This window comes from Rhinoderma darwinii, chromosome 6 (genome assembly GCF_050947455.1).
Source record: "Rhinoderma darwinii isolate aRhiDar2 chromosome 6, aRhiDar2.hap1, whole genome shotgun sequence".
NCBI classification, from domain to species: domain Eukaryota; kingdom Metazoa; phylum Chordata; class Amphibia; order Anura; family Rhinodermatidae; genus Rhinoderma; species Rhinoderma darwinii.
Window position 1 is genome coordinate 139,352,777 of NC_134692.1, and position 25,496 is coordinate 139,378,272.

At 45.9% G+C, this 25,496-nt stretch overlaps 3 protein-coding genes and 1 long non-coding RNA gene across 9 annotated transcripts in view; 2 read left to right on the top strand and 2 right to left on the bottom strand.

Annotated features, from left to right (window-relative positions):
- GID4 (GID complex subunit 4 homolog) overlaps positions 1–5,086 on the bottom strand; it is a 9,602-nt gene extending 4,516 nt beyond the window's left edge. Inside the window, exons 1-5 of the mRNA XM_075830640.1 lie at positions 4,792–5,086; positions 1,948–2,007; positions 1,359–1,466; positions 1,176–1,277; positions 83–213 (exon numbers count right to left, since the gene is read on the bottom strand). Coding sequence (XP_075686755.1) covers positions 83–213; positions 1,176–1,277; positions 1,359–1,466; positions 1,948–2,007; positions 4,792–4,968 — 578 coding nt within the window. The 5' untranslated portion in view covers positions 4,969–5,086. The remainder of the gene's footprint in view (positions 1–82; positions 214–1,175; positions 1,278–1,358; positions 1,467–1,947; positions 2,008–4,791) is intronic.
- The window catches only part of ATPAF2 (ATP synthase mitochondrial F1 complex assembly factor 2), an 18,821-nt gene extending 7,067 nt beyond the window's left edge, over positions 1–11,754 (top strand). The window contains exons 1-10 of one of the 5 annotated variants that reach the window (XM_075830636.1): positions 5,215–5,458; positions 5,544–5,757; positions 6,379–6,534; positions 6,742–6,786; positions 7,288–7,433; positions 9,238–9,335; positions 9,508–9,588; positions 9,696–9,808; positions 9,911–10,026; positions 10,794–11,754. In XM_075830636.1, coding sequence (XP_075686751.1) covers positions 6,411–6,534; positions 6,742–6,786; positions 7,288–7,433; positions 9,238–9,335; positions 9,508–9,588; positions 9,696–9,808; positions 9,911–10,026; positions 10,794–10,931 — 861 coding nt within the window. In that variant the 5' untranslated portion in view covers positions 5,215–5,458; positions 5,544–5,757; positions 6,379–6,410 and the 3' untranslated portion in view covers positions 10,932–11,754. Of the gene's footprint in view, positions 1–5,214; positions 5,459–5,543; positions 5,758–6,378; positions 6,535–6,741; positions 6,787–7,287; positions 7,434–9,237; positions 9,336–9,507; positions 9,589–9,695; positions 9,809–9,910; positions 10,027–10,793 lie in introns of those variants that run through there. The other 4 variants (XM_075830635.1, XM_075830637.1, XM_075830638.1 and 1 more) reach the window with 4 other exon arrangements.
- On the bottom strand, positions 11,599–25,425 carry DRC3 (dynein regulatory complex subunit 3). Of its 2 annotated transcripts, XM_075830632.1 has the most exons (14): positions 25,324–25,425; positions 24,986–25,158; positions 23,968–24,084; positions 22,138–22,304; positions 21,553–21,699; positions 20,393–20,512; positions 19,086–19,198; positions 18,510–18,684; positions 17,643–17,774; positions 16,749–16,819; positions 15,663–15,786; positions 14,202–14,333; positions 13,249–13,400; positions 11,599–11,794 (listed from the first exon to the last, which is right to left on the bottom strand). In XM_075830632.1, the coding sequence occupies exons 2-13, from the start codon at positions 25,143–25,145 to the stop codon at positions 13,290–13,292; spliced, it is 1,569 nt and encodes a 522-aa protein (XP_075686747.1). In that variant the 5' UTR covers positions 25,146–25,158; positions 25,324–25,425; the 3' UTR covers positions 11,599–11,794; positions 13,249–13,289. The 2 variants fall into 2 exon arrangements, with proteins under 2 accessions (XP_075686747.1, XP_075686746.1); XM_075830631.1 differs by having other exon boundaries at positions 11,599–13,400.
- Positions 14,975–16,046, top strand: LOC142655938 (uncharacterized). Its single transcript, XR_012849569.1, has 2 exons — positions 14,975–15,099; positions 15,708–16,046. It is a non-coding gene; the product is annotated as an uncharacterized LOC142655938 (long non-coding RNA).
- Positions 25,426–25,496: the final 71 nt, after the last annotated feature.

Sequence of the window (25,496 nt, forward strand, 5' to 3'; positions counted from 1 at the left end):
TGGCAAAAAAAACCAAACTGTAGCGATGCAGAAGTGACTAGCGACCTTCAGCGGTCACTATATAGAGACTTGTAGTCCTCACCATTCTGAGCTCCGGTGATAATAATAACCTTCTATTGATGCCGCCGACTTCTGGAAGCAAATGTAATAGAAGCCGGCAAAGGAAGCGCCGCTGATGTCTTTGATTGTGTGATCGGGCACCAGGAACTGCTCCTGCAGAGGAGAGAAAAGAAACCCTGTGATGTCATCAGGCCGTCGGCACAACCCCCGTTCCTCCTCCACCTTTTCAATGTTTATGGGTCATTAGCGCCGTCCTCCGCTATCGCAGTCAGTACCATTGACTTTGAATAGAACACGGCGCACGCTCGCCCTCCTCTCCAGAAGTTCTTTTCAGAAGAAACGGAGGCTCGGAACCCCCCCCACGTGAGGATTGGTGGGGGGGGTCCTAGTGTTGGGGGGGCTGCCAGCGATCATATTTTTCTACCTATCCTGTGCAATAACCCACATAATAGACTTACCAGCAGGTCTGCTCTGGCCCCCGCTACTGACCTCGGTCGCTCCAGTGTACACTCCTTAGTGCAATGATGATTTCCATAATAAGGTCACATGACTGCGGAACCCGTGACATCATTGTGGACAACACATCATTACGCCAGGGTAGCGTAACTTTTTTTTTTTTTTAAAAGCGTTGGACATGTCAGAAGTTCTAATCTGTGGGGGTCCGAGCACCGACATCTCAACCAATCACTAAAACGAAGCGCTAGGGTGAGCGCTGCGTTGCTTCGTTTGTGATCGGACTTCATAGACTTTCTATTGAGCCCGTACAGCGCGCCGAGGAAAGGCGATCAGAAGCAAAGCGCTCATCTGTGCGCTTCTGCCGCTTCATTTTAGCGATCAGCGGTGGTCTCAGTGCTCGGACCCCCACCGATTAAAACGTCTGACATGTCCAAAGTTTTTTTTAAAGTTTAGTTACCCTTTAAAAAGGGGGTTGTTTACTTTAGACCACCCCCTTCCTAATTGAACGTTGCTTTATGTCGGTTCCGCTCCAGCTAATACAGGGGGAGGAGTCTTAAACAGGCCCCTCCCTCTATTACACTCCCATATCTTAATAGGACAATTGGATAGGGGGTGTTTGTAGCAGACGGCCCCTTTAAGGGATGCCACCAAGTACGCACCTTCCATCTCATGAAGACGTAGTCTCCCGCTTTCAGCTCCTCAAATCCAAAGTCATCGGAATTAAAGGTTTTAGCGTACTGGTAGAAAGCCTGAAACTTCCCCTGCGGAGAGAAACGACGGGTCAGCGCCAAAGTTCCCAAATACAAGCGAAACCAACCGTCCAGCCTGCAGGCCACGCTCACCCAGTGCTTTCTATCCACGTCTTCATCTGCATCCCACTTTCTCGTTAGGAAAGGATGTTTTCTACTAATTATCTCACCTTCAAAGAAGGTGGTGAGGGTGGGGTACTCCTGGAAAAATAGGAGGGGGAGGGTAATATAGATTGATGTACGTGTATACAACAAGGAAAAAAAATTAGGAGTTAAAGGGACATTGGACAACCCCAGTACATAAGGATGTCAGAGGTGAGGTGGGGGGGATGGGGACCATGCTCGGGACCCCTCCCCTCTATTAGACAACTGTGTAGGACTTACAACTCTATATACGGCGGCCTATGCTGGCGATTTCAGCTATTCGCATGCACTTGGCGCTGTTTGCAGTGGATTTATCTTCTGGTGGATACAGGGGCCCAGAGTCGGGGACCCTCCTCATTTACCTTAAAATGCACTAACACGGCATATGGGAAGGGGGTGTCTAGAAAACCTCCTAGTTTTATTACTGCCAAATGTTTGAAGCCCCAGGGGATTCTGGGTAATGAGTTTCCGTTGTTACAGAGCAGTGGGCTGTTGCGAATCGCAGTAAGAATTTTTTGCTTCATCTGACGTCGCTTACCTCAGTAAGGCCTTTTATCTTCAAGTATCCGCACAAATAAGCATTCTCCATGTCCACATGCTAAGGAATAGAAGAAAAGTCATTCAATGTCACAAAATGACAGCAAAAACGTAAAAAAAACAAAAAAAACTGTGCCCCCATGACAACACATCCTGTCCTGTGCTCAGGCAACACATTGTTATCATAGGGACATTGGGTCTAGAGTTAAATCAGAATCCAGTTTACCTTTTGTGCATTTGGTAATAAAACGCAGGAGGCCAATCAGATCTTTTCTAAGAGGTCCGGTATCCCGCATTTAAAACTTTGTCTGCCAAAGCAGGAAGTGTTATCATGGGGCACAGGTGTCCTCCGCACAAGAATAAGATTTATTTCACTTTTCCTTTAAGATCTCGGTAAGATCAAAGCTTTTCAGACAAGTGAAACTACAAACCTGGTGACAAATCTCCTGATGAAGCAACCGCCAAGTGACACGAGTGCCGGGACCGTAAGAGTTAATCCCCGCATATGTCCCGACACCAGCTCTATATATCTACACACAAGTCAAGAACTCCAAGAATATGGCAGATAAAGCTTAGTCAGGGTATAAAGCAAAGTTCTGCAGCTATCTAATATCCTGTGTGTTGCAATTCCTTTCAGTTTACAAGATCTCTGCTTGCGGTGAGTGAATGAGAACATTCTGGTTTACACCCAGGGCTGATAACTGTACAGACCTAATACTTCTCACAGTTTAGGGATTGTTAAAATATCTAGTCCAGACAACCCTCTGAGCTTAAAGCAGATCGGTCAGCTTAATATTACAGGTCCGTACACCCAGTAGCCAAAACGGCACTAAAATATCTTGTACCGTTTGGCTAATAGGAGCGCTGAAAGAATATACGGCAGCCAGTTATCAGTCTGGCGTATTCCTGAGGTGAGCGCTCCCCCGCTCTTCTGGCCGGTGATTGACAGGCTGCTGTGTATACATGTAGTCATCGCCACAGAGAGAGGCCGGGGGAGCACGGACCTCATTACTACGCTGGTCAGAGATTCAGCGCTCCTAGAAGTACGGACCGGTCACTAATATTCTGCCCTTATAAGTCTTGTCCCACAGTCAATATTTCCCAAAAACTCAGTAGACTCCAGTTTGTGCTTCTGTTCCTACTGTTCTGTCTGGGAACTACAATTCCCAGGAGCACCCTGTTTCTCCTCCAGGTCATACCCTGTGTGCTGCCGACCTAGCGACTTCTCTAACAGTTTCATTGGTGGTTCAAGTGGATCATGTTGTGCGCACGCGCAGCTGCAGCGGTGACATGCGGCACTTACTGAATGCCGGGGAGAGCGAGGAGGCAGAGAGGCGCAGAAGTTCTCCCTGCACATGCTCAAGATTGAGAAACCGCACAACTGGACTAGAAGAAAACTGAACCGAACAATGGAGGACGTGTCCAGTAGCAATGGGCGGTGAGCATAGCGTTGGGGTGGCATGGTTAGGGGGGGGGGGTGAGTATTTGGAAAGATTTACCATCTTAGGTCTAGCACGCGCTGAGCCACCGAGCGATCTCGGAAATATCCCTTTAAGCGGACCGATCCGCTCTGAAATCATCCTGTCCAGTTTGTTACAGTGTATCAGTGCAGGTAAAGTGAAGCTCTGGAATCCTCCGTAGTTTACAGTCTATATACTCCTGCGTATTCATCACATTTCCCAGCTCATTTCTGCGTGACTAAGGCGGCAGCACAATGACAAATCCTACACAGCGGGCGCAGACCAGACATTACAGGTGACCCCCCCCCCCCCCCCCGGTCCAGAATAATGTATAAATCTATAATCATGATGCCGCAGAGGATCGGTATGAGGGCAGCGTGCAGACAGCGGGTGCTGGGGTCACATGAGGACAAGCGCTGCCAGGAAAAACCCCGCAGAGAACGGCTCCTCATACAATAATAGTAATGACGAGCGGCCGGTCACCACCATGACCAGTCTGAGAGTAAGAGGAGAGGGACCGTACAAGCGCACATAAGGGGCTCCTGCCGCGCTCCCCCAGCTCTGAAGATTAGGCAACGCTGCCATGCAAGACCCCACCCGCCATTGTGTTACCCCTTATTTGACTATTGCCAGGCCGGATGAAGGTTGTGGGTGCACTAGACGACTCACCAGACCCCACCAATGACAACTCCACGTGTAGCGCCGCAGCCCAACTGTCCCCTAATGTCTGCCATAGAGAAAAACAAGGATAAAAGGGTCTGGCAGCCGCTTATCTCCCTCTACCAGTAAATACCAGCAGCTAAGGGGGGGGGGGGGCTCCGCAGGCAGACGCGCGCTATGGGGGGGGGGCTCCGCAGGCGGAGGCGCGCGCTAAGGGGGGGGGGGGCTCCGCAGGCAGAGGCGCGCGCTAAGGGGGGGGGGCTCCGCAGGCGGACGCGCGCGCTAAGGGGGGGGGCTCCGCAGGCGGACACGCGCGCTAAGGGGGGGGGCTCCGCAGGCGGACACGCGCGCTAAGGGGGGGGGCTCCGCAGGCGGACACGCGCGCTAAGGGGGGGGGCTCCGCAGGGGGAGGCGCGCACTAAGGGGGGGGGGGGCTCCGCAGGCGGAGGCGCGCACTAAGGGGGGGGGCTCCGCAGGCGGAGGCGCGCGCTATGGGGGGGGGCTCCGCAGGCGGAGGCGCACGCTAAGGGGGGGCTCCGCAGGCGGACGCGCACGCTAAGGGGGGGCTCCGCAGGCGGACGCGCGCGCTAAGGGGGGGCTCCGCAGGTGGGCTCTGGGAACATATGGTCAGTATATGGACATACAGATTATATACATCCCCAGGTTTATAGGCACCAGAGCACAGGACCGGGACGACCACCTACAACCCCTTTCCCCGGGCTCACCTGCAGCACCACCTCCACATCGTACGAGTTGCCTTTGCTCTTCTGATGTCCCCGGAACTTGGAGCCGCTGTATAGCAGGGTGGTGGCCACCCCGGGCTGCTGCGTGTTGATGGGAGGTGGCGGGATGAGGGACGAGGAGCCGGAGGCAGTGCTATAGGCCTCGGTTCGGACCGGCATGTCCAGTGCCGGCCCCCCCGCCACTGGGCACAGCTCGTCCCGCAGGGCTCGGCCGCTTCTCCGCTCCCGGCCTGAGCGCCTGGGCCTCTCTCCACAACCGAGCGCGGCGATTGGCAGAATGACGGTCCACCCATACTTTCACTTGCGTTACGATTGGCTGAGGAGCTGAGTGTAGAATGCCGGGAGATGTAGTCCTGCTTCCAAGAAGCGGAGGCTGTGATTGGTGGAGTGCTGGATGTGACGTGTGAGGACAAGCCAGGGTCAACAACATGGCGGCGCCCAGCGGTTAAAGTGCTGGAAGGTTCGGTCGTATAATGCAGCATGGTGCCTGATGTGATTCATACTATAGGCGGCTCCAGTCACTAATGTCAGAGTCAGGCGGAGGATCATCCTATACTCCCGGCCCAGGCTGTGTATTATAGTATCTGGCGCCTGTGTGCGGAATCCCCTCCATCCATCAGCGGTACAATCTGCGTTATTATCTCTCACTGTGAGTCACCCCATCATTTACATTCACCCTGTCAATAGTTGTAATTCACGTTCTGCCACTTTGTAATATACCTTGTTTTTCCCAGTTCCTCACCATTTCAAGATCTCTGCTTGCTGTCACGGAATGGTAACATTCTCGTTTACGTCCAGAGGCTGCAAACCCTGCACAGAACTAATACTTCTCACAGCTGGGGGTTTGTTACAAGTGTATCCAGTCTTGACGATCATCTGGAATCTACAGTCTGGACTCCATTTTACCTGCCCTGATACATTGTAACAAACTATCAGGAAAAATATAAGGTTTGTACTACTGCTGTGTTTAGACTGGATATAATTGTAACAAGCCCTCAGCTCTGAGAAATTTACGCAGTTCAGCTCCTTACAGTACAGTTATCAATTATCTGTTTTGTAACGAGTCGTCACCTGTGCGTCCATCACACGACCAGGACAGATATATTCTCTGGAAGCAAATAATGAAAGTTCCTACTTAATGACAGCAAGCAGAGATCTTGAAAACCATGATGCATTAATACAGAAAATACATTGGAGAATGTTCTAACTTTTTATTGTACAAAAATAACCTTTATTTGCTGAAACCGGACAACCCCTTTAAGACGCGTTATTCTCAATCCAGACACGTCGTCATTAACCCCTTGTAATAACAATGATACACTCAACGTCAGGATTCTTTATTCCTCTGCTATCAGTTCCGTCTTTCCTAGGCCACAGCGATGCATTGTCATGTGACTGCGCCGTCCAATGACTATTGCTGCTCTGGACATGAGATCCCTGCTGCCTAGTAACTACATAGGACCAACATAAATTCTTAAACTAGAAATGTCTGGTTCCCGGATATTTAATAATTAGAGAAATGTTGCATTTTATTTTCATACTAAATATTTAGTGCTCTTTTTTTTCCAGTTTCCTAAATTAATTGCTGTAAATCTGTAAGGATGCTGCCGAGTCTTCATCGTATGTTCTCCGCGCGGCCCGCGGTGCTGAACGGCAGCCTGTGTCGGGGGCTGTGCACACTGGAAAGCGTGTTCATGCAGAAACGACCCTATTCTCCCTCTACTGGTGAGTACAGAGAAATGCAGGGCAGTTATTACTGTAAAAGTCCCACAAGTACGAGATCTCTGCTGTCTGACAAATGAGAAGCCTACCAACATTACACGCTTCATGAAGGGAACCACCGCCATGCAGTACAGGACGTTCCAGCAGCTGCTTAGTTGTAATAAAACAGATTTGTATCTGATCCCTTGTTTCTGTTCTTCATTGTTTTAGAAAGAAAGAAGTTCTATGAAAGTGTCAGCATCTCTCAAGGTGAAGGTGAGCGGCTCACATCTATGGTCCACCACTAGAGGGAGCTAAGGAGCTTACTGCATACAGTGTTTTTATAGAGTTCGATGTATAATCAGTATACAGTAATCTCCTGAGCTCCCTCTAGTGGTGACTGCAGGAATACAGAATGTCATAATTACGTCTATGCAGGGATTTGGAGTTTTGTATAATAAAAAATGAAGCAACAACCGCTATGATGATAAATTAAGAAATTAATCAGCACAGAATTTCACATATACTTTGACTAAGCAATTATATTATGCCGGACTCTGGGAAAGCTTGTGGCCATATAGGATGTACACACAATTTGATTTAATTTGGTTCCTAAAGCTAAAAAACACTCAAGATGTAACTTATCCCGGCATTTCCACAATATTCCTTACAGTGGGACTATGAGTTTGGGGACCGGAGGGACATAATGGACTTGTGTTCTTACCGGGTCTAACCTTATAAACATGAGCTGATGTTATTCTATTATGTAACTTTCAGGTGGATTTGAGATTAATCTGGATCGTAGGAAGTTAAAGACCCCCCAAGGAAAGATCTTCACTGTCCCAAGTGAACCGCTAGCAATTGCTGTTGCGACTGAGTGGGACTCCCAGTGTGACACTATCAAGTTCTTCACAATGCATCTGGTAACAGTCATACAATCCAGGCCAAGATTGATCTAATACACCAGAAAATGGCGACCGCAGTCTACGAACACGATCAATAAATAAATCTGCATTACTGCTGAATCTACTACTTACAATAGGGAGGTTCTTAGCGCACATTTTGATCAAATTGTGTGAACCCACCTGCCACGACCAGGCAACCTGTATAGGTGGGGACCTACTCTGCACATACACCCAGAACTGGGACTAACCCTACATAAATATCTGGGGATGGTAGGAACCAGCATTAAACTAATTAAAATCACCCAGGGCAGAATGTGAGGAGGGCAAGATCAAAAATGGAGGCAGTCACTGATCCCACATATATGGATCATAATAGATTGAACCGCACATTCCAAAAAAATTATACAAAACGTGTGTACAGGTGCAAGATCTATCTATCTATCTATCTATCTATCTATCTATCTATCTATCTATCTCATATCTATCTATCTATCTATCTATCTATCTAATATTCTATGAATATTATCAAGTTTGGAGCGTGGTCTGTTCCTGAGGATTTGCACCCACCATACACCGGTGCTGCTAGATATATTTGTTTATCTATCTATCTATCTATCTATCTATCTATCTATCTATCTATCTATCTATCTATCTATCTATCTATGTATCTCATATCTATCTATCTATCTCATATCTATCTATCTATCTCATATCTATCTATCTATCTATCTATCTATCTATCTATCTCATATCTATCTAATCTATCTATCTATCTATCTATCTATCTATGTATCTCATATCTATCTATCTATCTCATATCTATCTATCTATCTCATATCTATCTATCTATCTCATATCTATCTATCTATCTCATATCTATCTATCTATCTCATATCTATCTATCTATCTCATATCTATCTATCTATCTATCTATCTATCTATCTATCTATCTATCTATCTATCTCATATCTATCTATCTATCTATCTCATATCTATCTATCTATCTCACATCTATCTATCTATCTCATATCTATCTATCTATCTATCTATCTATCTATCTATCTCATATCTATCTATCTATCTATCTCATATCTATCTATCTATCTATCTATCTATCTATCTATCTCATATCTATCTATCTCATATCTATCTATCTATCTATCTATCTATCTCATATCTATCTATCTATCTATCTCTCTATCTACCTCATATCTATATCTATCTCATATCTCATATCTATCTATCTCATATCTATCTATCTATCTATATCTATCTCATATCTATATCTATCTCATATCTCATATCTCATATCTATCTATCTATCTATCTATCTATCTATCTATCTCATATCTATCTATCTATCTATCTATCTATCTCATATCTATCTATCTATCTATCTATCTCTCTATCTACCTCATATCTATCTCATATCTCATATCTATCTATCTCATATCTATCTATCTATCTATCTATCTATCTATCTATCTATCTATATATCTATCTATATCTATCTCATATCTATATCTATCTCATATCTATCTATCTATCTATCTATCTATCTCATATCTATCTATCTATCTATCTCATATCTATCTATCTATCTATCTATCTATCTATCTCATATCTATCTATCTATCTCATATCTATCTATCTATCTATCTATCTAACTATCTATCTATCTCATATCTATCTATCTATCTCATATCTATCTATCTATCTATCTCATATCTATCTATCTATCTATCTGTCTATCTCATATCTATCTGTCTATCTGTCTGTCTCATATCTATCTACTTCTCCTCTTTATTTTGTCATTCTGCAGACCACGCTGTGTAACACGGCCTTGGATAACCCAACACACAGGAAAAAGGAGCATCTCATAAGCGCGTCGTTGAAGTTCCTCGATACGGACACAGTATGGTAAGCTTCTTGCTGTTCCGGACTAGCCGTCTCACATGACAAATCTGTTCTCACTTGTCTCTATTCACTTGTCCATGTCACTGCCTCCCACAAGATCAGCACACTCCTAAAATACTCTGTGCTGCAGACAACCCCTCGTGTTCTATAAATACAAAACCTCCTTTTCCTTCAGTTACAGGGTAGAGGAGCCGCCAAGACTAGTGGAGTTCCAGACAAATGAATGGGATCCTGTTCTGCAATGGGCAGAAAACAGGTGAGAAGGAGCCATGTTCTGGTTTCACATTCTACAGTAAAGCGAGCTCTAGGTAAGGAGGCAGCCATTTGCGGTCTGTGCTCTACTAATCCGGTCTTGATCTTCAGGTACGATGTTGCGATCGGCTCTTCCACCAGTATTATGGGTCCGGTTATTCCAGATCAGACCAAAGAAGTGTTTCATCGCCATCTCGCCTCATACAACTCCTGGTCGTTGATAGGTCAGTGTCTACCTCGCTGTCCGGTCACTGCTGCGGTGTCTGCACAGTGTCTATGGTCACCGCTCCATTTATTTAATTGATGTGATGATTTCTGCTTCTCAGGCATCGAGTTTATGGTAACGCAGCTGAAATCACTCATACTCGCCATGGGCCTCGTAGACCGATTCCTGACCGTGCAAAAGGCCGTACTGCTGTCCCGCCTGGAGGAGGAGTTTCAGGTAAACCAGACCTTAGCGCTATATCAATAAGTATTAGGTTATGCTATGTAAAGACAGTTTATCCTAAGGCCTTGTTCACACAGTGCAGATTTGCTTGCATTTTTTAAGCCAAAACCAGAATTTAATTCCCCTAACAGGCCTTCCTTTATATATTTCATCTGGTTTTGGCTTGAAAAACACTGGCAAAATCTGCACTGTGTGAACAAGGCCTAAAGGGTCCATTGTGCGGTAAATTCCCCTATGTGCCTGTGAATATTACTGGCTCTTCCCCCAGCATTGAGCATGGGAACTTAGTTGTCAGACCACAGCCATCCTCATAAGTCACCAAAAAGCAGGGGTGCACATACTTTTTTTTGAGCCTGAGGCCCATATTATACTGGAAGCGGCCACAATAAAGTTCTGACATTATATATATATATTTCCCATGTAGAGCTCATTTAAAGGGGAAATCCAGTCAAATGATCTTCTGATAGGTGTTAGATCCAGGTGAGATGATGAGATTGGTGACCACCACGGATTTCTAGACTGATAGGGCTCTACATAGAGAGATTGGACCCCTTTGGTACTGCTCGGAGATTTCTGGTACTGGAAATGTGACGCGAAATTGTAAGCAAAGACATTGATTTGAATGGAGATTTGCAGCACCAGACATCTCCGAGCAGCACCAAAGGGGTCCGATCTCTCTATAGAGTCCAATTTATTGTCTGCCCTGTAATATGATGAATATTTAACCCATTAATCTTTCTCTATACACTGTGTGGCCACAGATCCAGCACTGGGGTAACGTGGAATGGGCTCATGACTACGACCTGCAGGAGTTACAGTCCCGGACGGCTGCAGGGACCCTATTTGTCCATCTCTGTTCATCCAGCTCCATTATCAAACACAAGCTCCTGCAGGACTGACCCCCGGCGATCTACTGAGCGGCAAACGGACGGTCGCACTTCTCATCATATAATATGTAAACACTCAATATAAACTGCATAGGTTGTTATGAGGACAGCAGACATTCTGTAGCCTCACAACTAGTAATATCCATGCGCGCTGAGCGTGCAAATTACGCTGGCCATTGACTAACCGATTTACCAAGTAGCTTTGTAAAAAATCCCAATTAAAAATGTCCTACCGTTTTGTGTACACAGCTCCTATGCAGAACAATGTGCCTCCGTGGTTTCCGATTACAAACAAACGCCTGCGTAGTCTGATCCTGCAGTCCCTACTCCCTTTTATCAGTCCCTCCACTTTTTGATGACCTATTCTGAAGCCTAGCACAATGTAGGGGACCAATGGGAGGAGGTGACACTGCAGGATCAGACTTCACAGTTTGTTTGTCTGCATAGGAACTGTATACACAAAACGGTAGGAGATTTTTAATCAAGACTTTTTATGAAGTTGTTTCATATTTTTATTATAGAATCCATTCTCTTATTGCTACAGAATGTCGGCTCCGCCCTCAAGGAAACCGTACAAATGTTTTGGATATAACGGAGCGTCGTTTTTCCGGTTGAATATATCAGAAATGTATTATTGATTTTTTTTTTTATAGTCGACGAAATTAAATATTCGATTAAATAACGGAAATGAGTAAAGGTTTAATTTATAACGTGCGCCATTTTTAGATGCAGATCCGTCACTCACGTATAACGGTTTAGTCCTCCATTTCTCATATGTACAAAGAAATCAAATAAATAAAAAAAATTGTTTCCGGTAATACGACGGAGCCCCTGATGCCTATTGAAGTCAATATGTTCCGCCGGCGGTGTCCGTGCTGCAATGGAACGTTGAGTCCGTCAGTGCCTTATTCTGCTCTTCTGACGGAGCAGGACAACGAAATGTCCCGACGCAGATGTGAACAGGGCCTTACGTAATCGTTGCATATTTTAAAAAAACAAAGATCGTTTATAAAGGGCGCCGCCTCTCCTGTATACCCGCAGTGAATGTACACAATGCAGACGCAACAAAGTCGGTGAGGCCTCATTCGGATGGTCGTACAGCGGCCATATTTCTGCGTCTGTATTATGGCCGCAAGTCTAGGCCCGACCCTAATAACTCCAGCTCATACCATCATAGAGACCTACCATGCTGAAGTTTGGGTGATTACAGCCCTGGTTGGGCCGGGACTTGCCGCTGAGGGGACGTCCACATTTGCGTTGCCCTATCCGGTTTAATATCATCCGTTATTTTTGAATGGATGGTATCAAAATAACGGATGCAAACGCATTACGATCTTTTACCCATCCGCTAGACATCCGTTTTTTTTGAACAGAGAATAAAAGTCCTGCACATTGATCTCCGTCTAAAAAAACGGATGTCTAACATAACGAATGCAATTAAAAATACCATTCATTTCAACGGGATTTCTAACGGATCCGGTTTTTGCCGTCGTTCCGTTTTTAAAATTGGATAAGAGTAACGGATTATGCAACGCAGCCTAAAAGTGAAGCTAAAATTCGGCCGCGGTACGGCCCACCTGAATGAGGCCTTACTATGGCGTCAACATCAATAGAGCCATTGGCTGATGTGGTCATGTGACAGAGTGGACATATTGTGTACATACGGCCGCCAGGACGGTGGCGCCTTCTATGTGATCTACATTAGTAAGTTTTGGTTTTAATATGTATGGATTTAGCGCCTGGAAAGCCCCTTTAAGGCCGGGTTCCCACGTAGCGTAAACGCTGCGGAATTTCCGCCACGTAATTCTGTGCCGACATTCCACAGCATTTACAGTAGCAGCAAAGTGGATGAGGATTAGTAAATCTCCTTCCTGCAGTCCGGCTTCCTGGGATGACGTTTCATCCCATGTGACCGCTGCGGCCAATCACAGGCTGCCGCATCACATGGCCTGCACCGTCATCCCAGGTGACCGGACTACGTGCAGATAAGAGGGAGGGGGTAAGTGTAAGCGTTTTTTTTTCCCCACTGTGGAAATTCCATCCGAAAAACCGCACCACGATGGTGCAATGTTTCGGACGGAATGTACCGCGGGTTCCAGGTCGTGATTTTTACACAGCGTATCCGACCCGTGGGAACCCAGTATAAGGGTGTGTTCACATGCAGCAGATTTGATGTTGAAAATCCATTCAACGCATCTTGTAGAAGTCCAAGCTGCAGAAATAACCCCATCCACATGTATGGAATGAATCTTCATAAATAAATCTGCCGCATGTGAATATGTCCTTAATGCCCCCAGAACAATATCGTTTCCGGACTACGTGGTCTGACCAGGGAAAGTTGGCGCGTCCAGCGATTAGTCAGTGGGAGTCTCATATTTGCTCGTGGGCATCAAGGTTATCCAGCTCATCCCTCAAGTGGTCGATGTACGTGTTGATCTCTGCGACGCGCTTCCGATTCCTTTCCAGTTCTTCCCTATGAACCTGGGCAGAAGGTAAAATATATAAGAAATTAGTTTCCGCTGGTGACTGACATCACCGGGGAGCGGTCACGTGACTAATCACATGACCACTTCATTCATCTGGGCTCCGCGCATAAGAGACCGCACACACAGCCTATAGTGTGGTATTGCAGCGCCGCCCCATTCATTTCAATAGAGCTAAGCTGTAATACCACATACCGCCTGTGGACAGGGGTGGCACTGTTTCTTGAAGAAAGCAATCATGTTTTTCTAATCCTGGACAACTCCTTTAATACCTGAATTGCTTCTTTTACATGCCGGAATGATTCATGTAATTGGGCAGTACAGCATAATTAAATTCCCCATGACTGCTCCTCCTGTCACTGGCAACAGACGACTACAGGCAGGGAGCTGTGATAGCCACCGGCATATGATACCAGCCTCTATTCATGGAGAGCAGAGATCTCCAACCTGAGGCTCTTCAGTTGGTGTGAAACTACAACTTCCACTATGCCCTGACAGACTGTGGTTGTCAGGCAATGCTGGGAGTTGTAGTTCTACAACAGCTGGGGAGCGACAGGTTGCAAATCACTGGTGTAGAGAACACAGACGTATAAGACACCAGTATTTTATAGTCGGTGCCGGGGAGAGCAGATGTGGTGATTTTAATGTCCCTCTGTCTACACTTCCTGGTAAATGATACATATTAGGAACTTGCTCTAAATGCAGTGTCTCCCTATACAAGTGAAGGATCACTATATGTAAAACTTCACTACGAAATTGCCATTAAATACCCCCCTAGAACCTTTTATTAAAGTCTGACCTTTTGTACGAGGTTTGTAGCCCAGTTGTTGATTTTGGTGACCAGTTCGTCTTCTCGGTTGTCGATCTTCAGCATGTGTATGTCATGGGAGGCGCTGACCGCATTCATGATTGTGTCCTTGTCTACAAATAGCTGGAAGAAAAGAATGATCAATGACTCCAGCTGCATTGTCTATAGGTCGCTGCTCTGTCCCTCGTGCTTTACACTGCAGCTGATTGAATACTATGTATAAGCACAAGCTACAAAACAAATTATCCAGGAATTCAGTAGGTGGGGAGCTCTTTTCGATAACGACAAGGTTAATGTTATTATTATAAACTCCGACAGTTAGTCCACAGGTAACAAAACGGGTGTCCTGGCAAAATTCAACAAAACTTTATTGCATCATACAACTACAAATAAGCTACAGCGGCCTCATGCACACGACCGTATTTTTTCACACCCGTAAATACTGGCGTAAATACGGGTCCGGTGTCACACGTATTCCACCCGTTTTGCACCAGTATTTACGAACCCGTGCTCGTAAATATGGGTCCGGTGTCACACGTATTCCACCCGTATTTACGAGCACGTTTTTGGCAGCAAAATAGCACTGCACTAATCGGCAGCCCCTTCTCTCTATCAGTGCAGGATAGAGAGAAGGGACAGCCTTTTCTGTAATAAAAGTTAAAGAAATTCATACTTACCCGGCCGTTGTCTTGGTGACGCGTCCCTCTCTTCACATCCAGCCCGACATCCCTGGATGACGCGGCAGTCCATGTGACCGCTGCAGCCTGTGATTGGCTGCAGCGGTCACATGGCCTGAAACGTCATCCAGGACGTCGGCCCGGATGTCGAGAGGGACGCGTCACCAAGGCAACGGGCGGGAGACCGGACTGGAGGAAGCAGGAAGTTGTCGGTAAGTATGAACGTCTTTTATTTTTATTTTTTACTGGATAGGGGATACATGTCTTGTTTATGGCAGAGCGGGGAGATACCTCCCCGCTCTGCCATAGTTTTCATTGTAGTCCCGGCGGTAGTTACGCCACTGGGCTGTGGCCTGCAGACCGGGTAGTCCCCTGACCTCGCCTCACCTCGCAACGCTCCCGTAATCACGGGTGAACACACGCAGCCACCCATGATTACGGGAGCCCCATAGACTTCTATGGGATGCCCGTGCCGTTATTACGGCATGAAATAGGGCATGTTCTATCTTTTTTAACGGCACGGGTACCTTCCCGTGAGCAAACGGGAAGGTACCCGTGGCTAACAGAAGCCTATGAGCCCGTTATTGCGGGTCGTAATAACGACCCGCAATAACGGGTGTTTTTACGGTCGTGTGCATGAGGCCTAACACAATGGTCCCTGACACGTGGCTTTCCAGCTGTTGCAAAACAATAACTCCTGGCATGCTGGGAGTTGTAGTTTTGCGACCGCTGTAGATCCTTGGGGTGGAGACGACTGGTCTAAGGAATACGTTACCGCTCGGAGTTCATCTGTCATGTCTTCATCCATCTCCCCCTTCAGTACTCCCTCCAGCACGGTGACGCACAGCTCCAGGAGCTTCTCGTGATGTTGGTTCTCCAGGTCTCTGATCTGCGCCATCGTACAGGACGGAGTTAAGGAAACTGCTGTGAAAAAGGGAGTGACGTGCATGGACCAGATCCCCACCGGAAGAGCGGATGTCTTCTATATCAATTCCTCCCTCCGCTGCCTATTTATTTTAAAGGGACACCAGCTCTGTAGTTCATCTTCTCTTGCTGGGCACTTGAACATAATCTATTGTTTCCTGTTGTCAGCCATTTTTGTTATGACAGTTCCCCAGTGCTGAGAACCTCCAGAAACATTAAAGAGATTAGAAAAGAATGGCAGCTTTTTTTCCTCTACAAACAGCGCCACTTTTGTCTATAGGCTGTGACTGGTATTGCAGCTCAGCCCCATTCACATACAATAGCTGACTTCCCCCATTAACATGGCCATTCAGCTTGTCCCATGGGAGATAAGCAGCTGCCGGACTCTTTATCTCAAGGAAAAATAAAAAGATTGAACAGATAAAAATTAGTCGTTCTATTCGTCTCCTCTTATCTTTAGAGGGACCTTTTCTTGTTTGTGACTTTGTTCTACCAGGGGTATTCCGCTTTCAGCAAATACAGCTTAATCTTGTATAAAGAGAAGATATGACATTTTCTGATATACTTTGTGTATATTCATGATTTTTTTAAATATCTATGCTTGCTGTCAATGAATATGCACCTTCATTGTTAACTTCCAGGGGATGACAATATGTCATGGTCATGAGATGATCATACAGCTGCATGGCTGGCTACATTCTCATTAATAAGCCGTGCAGTTGTGTGATCATCCCATGACCAGGACCCATTGAATGACAGCAAACAGAGATCTTGAAAATCAAAGTATATTAGAAAGTTTCAGAACTTTTTATTATAGAATGATTAAGCTTTATTTGATCAAACACCCCGTTCATGTCTAGGTTTCGCTATTACTTTGGCACCGCCATCACCCTTTGCAGGCTCTTATTTCCAAACCAGTGATGAATTGAGAGGATATAAGCCCTGCACCGTTTCCAGGAATGTGGACACCAGTTCTCCGATATTTCTCTCATACTCCTTAATGATTTCCTGCATGAAGGAAAATGTACAGGTTATTACTGGACCAAAGCGCCATTGCTGTGGCTGAATACCGTCATTATAGAAGACCTGTGTCCCCCCGACATGTCTATTTGACTAATTACTTGTGTTTACCATGAAATAACACTTATAGGGCATCTTTTATTAAAACTCTGCGTTGTGCCATCCCTCTGTTATTCCTCCTGGAAATGTATGAATATAGTGACAATTAGGTGTGACCATTCCCCTTGTTAATGTGGTGTGCCCCTACACGCTCTGACACAGTCAGCAGTAATTGGACAGTCAGGATGTGACAGACCCTCTGGCAAAGGCAATGGTAACACCCAGTTGTCATCATTATTAGGCTGGATTCACACGAGCATGTTACGTCCGTAAAGGACGGAACGTATTTCGGCCGGAAGTCCCAGACCGAACACACTGCAGGGAGCCGGGCTCCTAGCATCATAGTTATGTACGACGCTAGGAGTCCCTGCCTCTCCGTGGAACTAGTGTCCCGTACTGAAAACATGATTACAGTACGGGACAGTTGTCCCGCAGCGAGGCAGGGACTCCTAGCATCGTACATAACTATGATGCTAGGAGCCCGGCTCCCTGCAGTGTGTTTGGTCCGGGACTTGCGGCCGAATTACGTTCCGTCCATTACGGACGTAATATGCTCGTGTGAATCCAGCCTTATCGTACATTTCCAGGAGGAATAACAGAGGGACGGCACAACACATAGTTCTGAGAAAAGATGCCCCAGAGTTATTATTTCAGGGGGAATGTGAGAATTTAGTGAAACATATCAGGAGAGCTGACCGGTCAGACGTCTTACCTCGAGCTGGTCAACCAGCTGTATCTCCAGGTTTAACAATGCGTCCATCAGCTGTGCCACATCCTGACTGTACTGCAATGATTTAGCATCGAGAATCTGCTGATCTGTGATCTGGGAGAGTTCAAACAGCAGCTGCCAAAAGAAATGAACAGATGTAAGGTGGAGTTCACACTGCGTTTGTAGTGTCCACTTGGTGTATGCACTAGAAAAGCGCCAGAAAACAAATCCATAGGCCCCCATTCACCCTATGGAAGCCAAAAGAGTGTCCTTTTGCCTCCATCGGGCTGGTATATATTCATTTGCCTTATTCGCAACTGTATAAAATAGCGTAGTCCGCTGCGCTATTCCATACAGAGGCATCCAGGAAAATAAAAGTATACGTTTTTTAAACATGGCAGCCTATGGTTGATGGATGCCAATGTGCGCCTATACAGTGGCGTCCGTTGGGATACACTCTCAATATATAACTTCAATGTACACTGCAAAACAATAGAGACCGGTCTGCTGCATTTATCACTTTATAATGCAATGGAGCACAACACCGAACTGGAGATGTCATTAATATTAGCGACTTGTCTGTCCGCTGTTAGTCTATACATAGGAGACCAACCTATATAGGCAGGACATGAAGGAGATTGTCTGACACACATTAAAAAAAACTGAAAAGTATCAGGTCGGTAGTTTTTCAACCTCTGGATGTAAACAAGAATATTTCCATTCACTGACAACAAGCAGAGGCATAGAAAATGTGCTGAATTGAAACACAAAGTATATTAAAAAGCTGCAGCACATTTCATTATATAGAATGAATAAGTCCGATGGCTCATAAGCTTCCAATTCCGGCATCTTCCATCTGCCGCTCCTTACCTCGTTGTTCTTTGACTCTAATTCTTGGATTTTCTTGGCTCCGGCCTCCTGATTTTCTGTCACGGCTTCTTGTAGACATTCATTGAATACAGCCATCTCTGTACCCCTCTTCTCATGGTGCTTGAGACCGTACTCGTATATATTCTGGCAGACTTCAGTGCTCTGAGCCCTATAGGTGAGGTCCAGGCTAAGGAATCACACGGGTAGTGCTGCTAGTACCGGTACTATGACAACTATTAGTGGCAAGTCAATATCAGCAAGAATTTGGGGGATCAGGAAAAGAACTCGGACATAGGTGTCAGGGTCGGTTTTATAGAAAATTGGGACCTGGGCGACATGCAAAAATAATGCCCAAATAATACGCAATATTCAGATAATACCGCCACATAGTTCAGATCCAAAATAATACCCCCACACACCGCTAAATAATACTGTGGTTTTATCTGGCTCTTGGGGTTCCCCTAGGAAAGAGGGGCTCTAGATAATTGCCTAAAACTGTCCCTGATACCGGATTAAAGGAATTTTACCGTACGCCTTTCCATGTATAGGTCATTAATGCATTATATAAAAGGATATAGTTCCACGAGTTCAGCTACAGCGGGAAGAGTTGACAGCCGGGTTCCTTCCACATCCTCCGAATACAAACTCTCAAACAGGTACGGACCATTCAGATACTCCACATAGGCAGCCTTAGAATAAATGGGTGATACGAGGGTGAGGCATTGGGTGAAGGGGGCAGACAGGATGAAATTACTTTGAAGAATTGGCACTGAGTTTTTAGCGTCAGAATGCCACGCTGACCAGATGGTAAAGCCGAAAACGCAGTGCGACTAATTTTACCCAAACTCCTGATTTATGGACATCGCAGCCGCCAAGTTAGGCTCTGTTCACACACAAACTCAAAAACGTCTCAAAATACGGAGCTGTTTTCAAGGGAAAACAGCTCCTGATTTTCAGACATTTTTTAAACCACTCGCGAAAAACGCAGCGAAAAACGCTCCGTGGGAACAGAAAGCCGTTTTCCCATTGAACTCAATAAGCAGATGTTTGGAGGCGTTCTGCTTCCGATTTTTCGGCCGTTGTTCGGCTGTTTACGGCCCGAAAAATGGCCGAAAGTAGGCCGTGTGAACATACCCTTATACTACCAAAATTTACAAATGTCCAGCAAATAAGAGTCCTGTCAATTCCTAACAAATCCCAAAATGGTCAAGGTTCAGTATAACAGGGTTAGTCTGGCCCAAAAGGGAATCCCTCAGTGGGTCCAGGTTTTTATATGATAATGAGGTCCAAAAACAAAAGGGTCCATGATGTTAAATCAGTTGGCGACCCCCTCTGAAGCGTCTAGAACAAGTCGTCCCCTTCTAGTAGGGTTCATGAGGTGTTTGGGTTCATTAACAGATCGCCCACCGATCCTTATCAGATATGGCCTGTGTAGAATCAGATCCCACGAAACCTGATCATGAGTTCCCGAGAGCAGAAGCGGGAGTTGTCACTTCTCAGAAGGGATGATAAACTCGAACTTCTCAAAGACGTGAGGACAGGCAGAGGTGTCACGTATCTTGGCCACTAGACTTTGCTTCTTTGGAAAGCAGTCCATCTGAAACATGGTGGTGATGTCATCAGAGGTTTAGAGGGGGTCCCCACTACCCAGCTGACCACTATGAGCTCCCTAGCACTTTATACTACTGCGGAAGGGCCACAAGCGAACTGTGTGCCATGGCCACCCTGAAGAGGACCATCCAAGGTGAGATCAGGAAGGGATGGGGGGGCACAGGCCGCTTTAACAGCGTGTGCGGGGAGGAGGATGGCCCCTACCCCAATTACAGGAACTGATCAGTTTTCCAATTCTGTTTTGTGACCCCGTGGTATCATTTTGGGAGTACCTTGTGTCTGTCCAGCTCTCGCTCATTCTCCTCCTCTTTTTCTCGCTTCACTCTCTCCAGTGTTTCGTTGTGATTCAGCTCCTCGATAGAATACTGGTACTTCACGTTAGCAATGTCGCTCTACGGTACAAAACGGAGCCGGTTAGGCAGTTACTTCCTTCACATGGGCTGTGGTCTGAGCAGGAACCTTGTGTTAGGGAAGTGGCACCCCCGGCAAAGAGCTGATTTGGCAGAGGAAACCTTCTTTGGACAGACATTTCCCCTGCACCGGCCATTGCAGGGGTAATGCAGTATTGCATGGCGGCCATTGAGATAAATGATCGTCCATGTAATGTATGGGTGGCTGGAGTCCACCAGAATAGACGAAGGTCGCTAGAGTGGGGCACCCTCCTCTATGATGTCTATATGTCCTAATAGGGGCATAAGAACAGGGGTTCTCATTATGAGACGGGCCCTTCAAGGAGAATTGTTCTTTATAACTGAACAAAAAATTTCCAGTAAAGGGGAGAAAGTTAAATGCAAACTTTCCACTCCCAAATGGATTGTCACCCAACTTTCACCATGCCCCCTGAACGTCAAAGCTGATTAGTTATTCAGCCATACAGAAAAAATTAAGATATTAGCTATAGAAAAGTTAGCTACCAGAAGAAAAAGTTCCTTTAGTATAGATAACAAATGTGAAAACCATTTTATAATATGTCACTTCTATGCTGAGATCTGATCATTTAAAGTTACAGTCCCGAAGCCTGAGGCTGCACTACTGAGAGATTCTGATGACAGCATGTCCCCTCCTGATTTCTGTCGGGTGCTGTGTTGCCATAGAGAATTTAGCCGAATCACCAAATATATTAATGTCCCCACCTATACACATATAACAACCACTACTCAAATCCGGTGCTGAATTTGGCGATTCGGATTCTGGATCTCCGTAGTGCAGACTCAGGCTTTTGGCCTATAACTTCAAGCGATTATATCTCAGCATAGAAGTGACATATCAACACGTGGTTTTCACATTTTTAATGTATACCAAAGGGTCTTCTTCTTCTGGTCTCCTTTGTCCTGAAGATTAGATGTGATATTTCTTGGGTCTTTGTGTTCATGTGGTGCTAACTGAAACATCAATGCTCTGTGTTAAGACGCGAGGAGAACAATATACGTACAATATTTTCATCTATGAGTCTGAAGTCCAGGTACACCAGATCTGGCAGATGAGCCGCTACAAATAACTTATATTGTTCATCTTCAGAAAGTGGATTTCCTGACAGATTTAACGTCCTCAGCTGCTTGAATCTGCGTAGGTAAATGAGCTGGGGCAAGAAAATAACAAGTTATTATGTAATGATGTCATTTTCCTGACTTCAATCAAGCTATACCGCTCCACTTACACATACAAAAGTTAACAAATAGAAAAACATGGCTGCTTGTTTCTAAAAACAGCGCCCCTGCTCTTCACAGGTCGTGAGTGATATTGCATCTCAGCACCATTCACTTCAATGGAGCTAAACTGCAATTCCAGACACAACCCATAGACAGGCGAGGCGCTGTTTCTAGAAGATCGCAGCCATGTTTTTCTAAACCTTCTATAACCCCTTTAAATTAGTTCCGACCAATAAAAAATTTTAAATTATTGGATTTGCTTCAAAATATAGTCTCAGTCATCGGTGGTAATGCTTTAAAATAATATTGGAACCCAAGTGAATTATGGTAATTCATACCCCACCCCCGAACTCCGAGCCCTTCCTTACGTTTTCCAGCGACGTCAGGTTGTTGTTTCCTATTGACAGGACCTGCAGGTTCTTCACACTGTCCATGTTCTCGAGGACTGAGATGCGGTTGTTGTACAGACTGAGATCCTGCAGCTCAGTGAGAGCGTTCAGCCCTTCAATCACCTCGATGTTGTTGAATGACAGGTCTGTAAATGTCATGCCATGACAGGTTGTTAGAGGGCACCACCATGACAGGTTGTTAGAGGGCACCGCCATGACAGGTTGTTAGAGGGCACCGCCATGACAGGTTGTTAGATGGCACCGCCATGACAGGTTGTTAGATGGCACCGCCATGACAGGTTGTTAGAGGGCACCGCCATGACAGGTTGTTAGAGGGCACCGCCATGACAGGTTGTTAGAGGGCACCGCCATGACAGGTTGTTAGAGGGCACCGCCATGACAGGTTGTTAGAGGGCACCGCCATGACAGGTTGTTAGAGGGCACCGCCATGACAGGTTGTTAGATGGCACCGCCATGACAGGTTGTTAGGGGGCACCGCCATGACAGGTTGTTAGAGGGCACCGCCATGACAGGTTGTTAGAGGGCACCGCCATGACAGGTTGTTAGAGGGCACCGCCATGACAGGTTGTTAGATGGCACCGCCATGACAGGTTGTTAGAGGGCACCGCCATGACAGGTTGTTAGAGGGCACCGCCATGACAGGTTGTTAGAGGGCACCGCCATGACAGGTTGTTAGAGGGCACCGCCATGACAGGTTGTTAGAGGGCACCGCCATGACAGGTTGTTAGAGGGCACAGCCATGACAGGTTGTTAGATGGCACCGCCATGACAGGTTGTTAGATGGCACCGCCATGACAGGTTGTTAGAGGGCACCGCCATGACAGGTTGTTAGAGGGCACCGCCATGACAGGTTGTTAGAGGGCACCGCCATGACAGGTTGTTAGATGGCACCGCCATGACAGGTTGTTAGAGGGCACCGCCATGACAGGTTGTTAGAGGGCACCGCCATGACAGGTTGTTAGAGGGCACCGCCATGACAGGTTGTTAGAGGGCACCGCCATGACAGGTTGTTAGAGGGCACCGCCATGACAGTGACGCTTGTATTTCCACACACTATGACCGTATCTGTGCCATAATAATCTGTTATATCAAGAGATGAACCAATAGATCCGTCCGATCAGTTAACAATCCAATCATTTCCATATGTCTGGGTTTCCCTTTTTGACAAAGTAAAAATCTGATAATCCGGCATCACGGGGACCGAGTCTGATCTATTGGAGGTATGAACATACTGTACATACACACTCATATACAGACCGTCACAGCAACGTGGGCCCGAGGTGACATCTGTATTCCGGGACTGATGTCCAAATGGATCAATCTGGCCGGGTGTACGCGCCGATGTCTATACTTGAGGCTCCCACAAGAGACGGTTCTAAGGTCGGCACAGTTACGTCAGGACAGGTGAAGCCTCCACAGCCACCAGATATGCCCCTGCTGGATTATCAGGTCATTTTCCCATGGACTATTTTTTTTTCACATGCCGGATTGACGGAATTTCTGGGTGCCGAAGTAATGGAGTTTCACGTATTGTATTCTATGGGCTGGCAGATTGGGAGGATTGAGTGACTCATCTCTAGTTACGACCGAATTGAATTTAGAGAAAATGTGTTATACGGTCATTTTTGAGAGATATTTTGGATTATTAAATCTTCTGGATTATCAGATACCGGATTAAAGGGATTTCACTCTATTTGTCTTCAGTTGTGGATTGTTGTTTACGGTCGTATTATGTGGAAAAGTGCGACGTCTAATATTAATATAATGGAATCAAAGCAATTCACTCACCGAGCCAAACTAAATGGACTAACATGTCCAGTCCCTGGAGCTTCTCGATGATGTTGTTGTCCAGCTGTAGTTTGGTCAAATTGTGGAACTGCCACAGATTATCTACCTTCAGGATGTCTGAAACAAAGGAATCAGGATACATCCGTCCATCATGCGCCATTAGACCCCCCACCCCCATTGAATCAGTGAGGGTCCAGGTCAGAGGCAACAATAATTCAAAGAGTGGGTTGGGACGAATCTTGGGGATCCCTTTAATAAGGACCTGTTTCCTCTCCTGACTGCTTCAGTAAATCCCCATGACATAACTATTCTGGAACATATTTTATTAGAATTCTGTGTTGTGCCGTTCCTCTGTTATTCCTCCTAGAAATGTATGGATATATTGACAACTGGGTGTTACCACTCCCCTTGTTAAAGGGGCGTGTCCCTACACAGTCTCACTCTGTCACCACTGATTGGTCAGGATAGGGATACACCCCCCAACTGGTAACATCCAGGTGTCAATTTATTAATACATTTCTAGGAGGAATAACAGAGGAACACAGAGTTCTAAGAAAAGATTATCCAGAATTGTTATTTCATGGGGAATACAAGTATTTACTATAAGGGCTTATTCACACGAACGTGGGGAAATTAGGACCGGAAAACGGCAGTTTTTCGCGTCCGAGTTCACCCGTGTGGGTCCCGTTTTCACAGATCCCCATAGACTTGAGTCTATGGAGGAATCCGTGGAAACGGAAGAAAATAGGGCATGTTCTATTTTTCAACGGACCCTTCAAAACCCTTGAAACAATGGCCCCATTGAAATACATGCGTCCATGTGACGGCCATTGTTTTAACGGCCGTCACACGGACATATTCAAGGTTCGTGTGAATAAGCCCTAACAGAAATGTCAGGAGTGGGGATCGGTCCTCTTAAAGGGGTAAAATCCCCTAATCTCATTGTATTGAGGTACAATATAGTCGTCATATTACGGATCCTCAATACGGCAGTGTGAACGAGGCCTAAGTTTCTTACTTTTGAAATCGAGTCGTAAGCTTGTGACGTCCTTAAAGTTGATGCCCTCCATCTTGGCGATGCGGCCGGCCTCCCCTCCCGGACCTTGTTCCTCCACAGCATTTCTCAGCATATCATCATCTATAACATTTGGCTCGACCGTGTCGTACATGGCGCTCATTGTCAGCTGTTTTCTTAAAAGAAAAAAAAAAGAACACTTATGATACACTGTAACGAGCTCTGCAGCTATGTCAGCAGGACGTGATCAGGATGGATTTTGTATGCTTTAGTGCACGCCTAACCCCAGCAACCCTATAAAACGCAATCAAAAATACACAACAAAAACTTCCATTTATTACCTCTCTGAACGGCAGAATTCGCAAAGCGTTTTCTAGTTGCCAAGGGAAACGTCCCACGTGATTAATAGTGACCAATGAATGAGCATCCCTAGAACTGAGCAGTCGAAACATAAAGTTTTGTTATTCAAAATAATCTAGCCAATGGAAAAGGCTTGTTGAGGGACGTCAAGGGA

What these genes read in the sequence shown, in the direction of transcription:
- DRC3 (XM_075830632.1), bottom strand. Translation starts at nt 25,145, where the DNA reads ATGAGCGCCATGTACGACACGGTCGAGCCAAATGTTATAGATGATGAT. An exon ending in GACTCATAGATGAAAATATT is followed by an intron (nt 20,513 to 21,552) that starts GTACGTATATTG and finishes TTTGTACCGTAG; the next exon opens with AGCGACATTGCTAACGTGAA. An exon ending in TAGAGTCAAAGAACAACGAG is followed by an intron (nt 17,775 to 18,509) that starts GTAAGGAGCGGC and finishes TTCTTTTGGCAG; the next exon opens with CTGCTGTTTGAACTCTCCCA.